Here is a 4,574-nt window from a genome sequence, read left to right on the forward strand (position 1 = left end):
TGTGGTATCAAGTCTCCATGGAGCGCGGTCAGAGTAGTTAAGTGGGAAGGACAGATCCAATAGTACTGGGGCATGGTCAGATTCAATTATGGTTGAATATTCTACGTTTTTGACAAAGGGAAGTAGTGTTCTGTCTATAAAGAAGTAATCAATTCTGCTATACGAATGGTGGACGTGTGAAAAAAACGAGAATTTTTTATCGTGAGGAAATTGGAAGCGCCATGGATCGACACATCCAATTTGGTCCATGAACGCTGACAACATTTTAGCTAGGGATGTCCCGATCCCACTTTTTCACTACCGATACCGATACCGATACCTGGGCTTCGGGTATCGGCGATACCGATACCGATCCGATATTTGTATACATTTTTTGACCCCTGAATATTATATATATATATATTTTTTTTTTCTTCCTAACACCAGGGGAGCCACCCCTCCTAAATTTCGTTGTTTGGTACCTGTACTGTAGCAATGACAATAAAGACCATTCATTCATTCAAATACCTCCCCAGTATATAGTCCACACCAACAACAGTTAAATTAAAGACTGCCAGCCTTTATTAAAGCAACAAAAATAGTACTCTGCAGTACTCAGTGACCGTATGTCAATATTTTTTTTAAAATAATGTTACTTTTCATTTGCACCTGATGCTGGCCCATTAGGGGTAACTTATAACTAATGCCCTCGATATTTTGATGTTTTACTTTCAGACGAGCCTTGTCTGTGCCATCTTAAAGCCACTATTCTCTGTTCAACGATAGTAACCCCCTTGACGCTTGATCTGCACCTGATGCTGGCCCTAGAGGGCAGATTATGACGTCAGTTTTATTTTTTAACACTTTCTGTGTAACAAGCATACATTTCTCTACTCTTTCTCTTTTCTTGAACTGAATTGGTGCTTTGTGCTTCAGGTCCTGTGGAGACAACTTTCCCTGGTCATGCTTGCTGTGTCCCTAGGCACATCCATGACCATGTAGTGTCTAGTCTCGTGGTTCCAACCATGGAGGTAGAAAATCGGTGGACAGGCTTATTGTAATGCATGGAATCGAATGAGGAATATAAAAACACACGACGTCCTTCGATTTCTGCCTCAACCAGCCTCGGTGTGAACCCGTGCCAACCCCCTGCACGCTGGTCTCAACAAGTCTCTGTTGGCAGGAACTGGCAGGGGAGCTTTTTTGGCGCTTGTCAGTTTCACGTTTTAGTGTATCCTCAATTTAAGCCCAATCCTTTCCACAGCCACAGGCTGCTCTCTCTACTTAACTCCTCAGAGAAGCTAAATCCTGCTCCACCACATTTACCAGTTGTCAAGGACATCGGCTACTTGAATCGTACATTAAATCTTTTGATCTGTGTTTTATTTCGGTAACTACAGTGGGGAGAACAAGTATTTGATACACTGCTGATTTTGCAGGTTTTCCCACTTAGAAAGAATGTAGAGGTCTGTAATTTTTATCATAGGTACACTTCAACTGTGAGAGACGGAATCTAAAACAAAAATCCAGAAAATCACATTGTATGACTTTTAAATAATTAATTTGCATTTTATTGTATGAAATAAGTATTTGATCACCTACCAACCAGTAATAATTCCAGCTCTCACAGACCTGTTAGTTTTTCTTTAAGAAGCCCTCCTATTCTCCACTCATTACCTGTATTAACTGCACCAGTTTGAACTCGTTACCTTTATAAAAGACACACTCCACACACTCAATCAATCAGACCCCAACCTCTCCACAATGGGCAAGACCAAAGAGCTTTTTTTTATTTTTATTATTTATTTTTTGGCTGTGAGAGTCAATTTATTTAAGCCCGCTGATTTAGGTGAATTTACCCTTGAACGTGTCACCTTAACCATCAACGCAACAATTGCCCCCCCTGAGAGATTTGGCAGGAGCCGCCACTGATGCCCTCATCTCTCTCTGAAGATCCCTCCTTGAGCAGGGGATCCAATCCAGGATTGAGGGGGGCGATGGTCTCTGATTAATCCAGTTTGAGTCCTGTTGGAAGGCCTGATGTGGACTCCCCTGTGTGTGGCAGTCTGTCCTGCGATCCTTGCTGAATGGTTGATGCCACCTTGTCCACTTCTATGCCATATTGGGTATCTACGGCTGATGATCGCTCAAGCTTGGCATGTTCAGGCTGGGTGCTATCCCTTTTCTTGTCATTAGAGGGCAGGCTGCCCCTGTCTGCCTGGGCCCTGGTGGTCTTCCTTAGTGCATTGCCCTTCATCATAGCCAACAGGTGGTCCAACATGATGCAGCCCTCCTCCTGGACTGGGGGGGCTTTACGAATTATTTTTCCGTTCTCCCCCCTCGGTCTCTTGGCGTCATCCTCCTCTTGCTGTTTCTTCCTCTTCTCTGCCTTGATGGCCTGCTCTCTCCAGGTCTGGTTTTCCTTGATTGCTTTAAGGAAGAGTCCTCTGAAGGTCTTGATGGTGTTGAACAGCTCCTCTAGTGAGAGGCGGGACGTGTCCTCACACAGATACTCTGCTAGCTCTTCCTTCTTCTTTTTGATGGAGGCAAAGAGCTCCTGCAGCTTCTCACAGGCCTCCAGGTTCCCCTTCATAGCAGTGAGATACTGCTGCTTGATATCCTCCTGAGAAGAAGAGGACACTTTTTTCTCAGAACCCTTCAACCGTTTGACCAGTGAGCTCGACTCTGCCTGAATAGAATCCACATTTATTCTAGCAGCCTTTTCACAGATCTCTAGATCATCCGGAAGGTTCAGCAAGTCAGCATGGGTTTTCTCCGCCTCCTCCAGGATGTGATGGAGCAATGTGATACGGGACTTGTTGGCTTTGGTATCTGTGAGCTTCAGCAAGGTGCTGATCTTGAAGCCATCTGCATTGCCTATGTGACTCCCATAGTTGAGGAAGTTTCCAATGTCAAGTATGAGCTTGCAGAAACTTGGAAGGCGGGTGCTCTCCTTCAAACTCTCACAGGCTGCGTCCAGCAGCTCAGCTTTGGGTTGCAGCATCTTTAACACAGAAGGGGTCTCCTCACAGAGAAGCATGCACTCGATCCTCATGGTGTAGCATGAAACTGATAGGAGCTCGAGGTAGAACCGATCCACACCGGCCAGCTTCTCTATCTCCCCTTGGTATGACTTGAGGTTCTCAATCTCATGTTTCTCCGGCAGTAACGTCTGCATCTGTTTCAGCACCTCGACGTCAAACTTGGAACGGTCCCCATTTTGGATCATAGCTACAAAGTCTTTATGTGAGCATCTGAACTGCTTCAAGAATATGTTCAAATCTAGATTTTTCTTGGCATCAATGAAGGATATCTCTTTGGGCTCTCGTTTGACCGTAGTGTTGGTACTTTTGGCCTTTGAGTCAGTCACTGGCAGACAGAAGAGCTCCTCAATGCTGGAGTAGTCAGGTTCCAGGGAATCAGACTGCACTGACGACCACATGGATTGGCTTTCAGACACCACTCTGGAGGGCAGCTTCTGCCAGTTGAGCTTCTTCATGCGCAGTGTGGGACAGCGGCTGGCCTTGGGGAGAGGAGCGTTCTGGGGCACAATAATACCTCCTCCAATACCTGGGGGAGGGGGTGGTGGGGGAGGGGGGCCCATACCAGGCAGGGGAGGGGGAGGTGGGGGGCCCATACCAGGCAGGGGAGGGGGAGGTGGGGGGCCCATACCAGGCAGGGGAGGGGGAGGAGGTGGACCTCCCTGCCCCATCCCTGGTAGAGGTGGTGGAGGAGGAGGTGGCATCCCAGGTAAAGGAGGAGGTGGTGGGGGTGCACCATAAGTGGTGCCTGGCAGGGGTGGGGGTGGGGGAGGAGGAGGGTTTGGGGTAGCAGCAGGAAGTGGAGGGGGAGGAGGGGGAGGAGGGGGAGTTACGGAAGCCATGTCTGATTGGTTGGTTGTGCTGCCGAGCAAGTCTGTCTGGATTGCCCTGTTGGTGGTCTTGGTCTTGGGACTGGCTGAGATCTGTTGTCTCTTGGAAGAGAGCAGGCGCTCCATCAAACGTTCAGCGGAGTCCATTTGTGAGTCGTGGGCCAGCAGAGTGGCACGGACAGCCAGGGCCTCCAGGGTCAGCCACACGTCTCCCCGTCCTGGAGCCACCAGCAGCAGAGCCTGCAGGATGGACAGCAGCTGGACAGAGGCTGGGGAGCTGCTCACTTTGGTGAGGAGGGAGGTGAAGACCTCCTGGTGACTGCTCATGTCGATGCCTCCGTACACCCTCTCCATCTCCTCCGCATCCTCGGCCATGGAATCCTCAAAGGCCTCACACTGGATGTTCAGGTCCAGGTCCTCAGTCTCCCTGTTACATAAACACACATGCACATATGCACGCACACGCACACACAACATAGGTATTGATGTTTGGGAAATCTTACAGAAAGTGACTGTGACTGTTGTTCCACCAACATTTGATTAGCATTTAATGCATCCCACACCTACCTCAGCATTGGCAGTATATCCAAAACTGGAAAATACATAATTAAGATGAATCCCAGTACTTTCAATATCTCAATATCTCTATATTATCTCAATGGCCAATGCACACAGTGTTTTTGTAGCACTGTCAAATGTTGCAAATGTTGTAATAGTTTCTTAT

At 47.8% G+C, this 4,574-nt stretch overlaps 1 protein-coding gene across 1 annotated transcript; it reads right to left on the reverse strand.

Annotated features, from left to right (window-relative positions):
* Nucleotides 1–755: 755 nt before the first annotated feature.
* Nucleotides 756–4,273, reverse strand: LOC308167892 (inverted formin-2-like; the record flags this gene model as incomplete). Its single annotated transcript, XM_080542370.1, has 2 exons — nt 2,114–4,273; nt 756–803 (listed from the first exon to the last, which is right to left on the reverse strand). The coding sequence occupies exons 1-2, from the start codon at nt 4,223–4,225 to the stop codon at nt 756–758; spliced, it is 2,160 nt and encodes a 719-aa protein (XP_080398496.1). The 5' UTR covers nt 4,226–4,273.
* Nucleotides 4,274–4,574: the final 301 nt, after the last annotated feature.

Source organism: Nansenia antarctica (assembly GCF_963989245.1).
Source record: "Nansenia antarctica genome assembly, chromosome: 11".
Classification (NCBI taxonomy): domain Eukaryota; kingdom Metazoa; phylum Chordata; class Actinopteri; order Argentiniformes; family Microstomatidae; genus Nansenia; species Nansenia antarctica.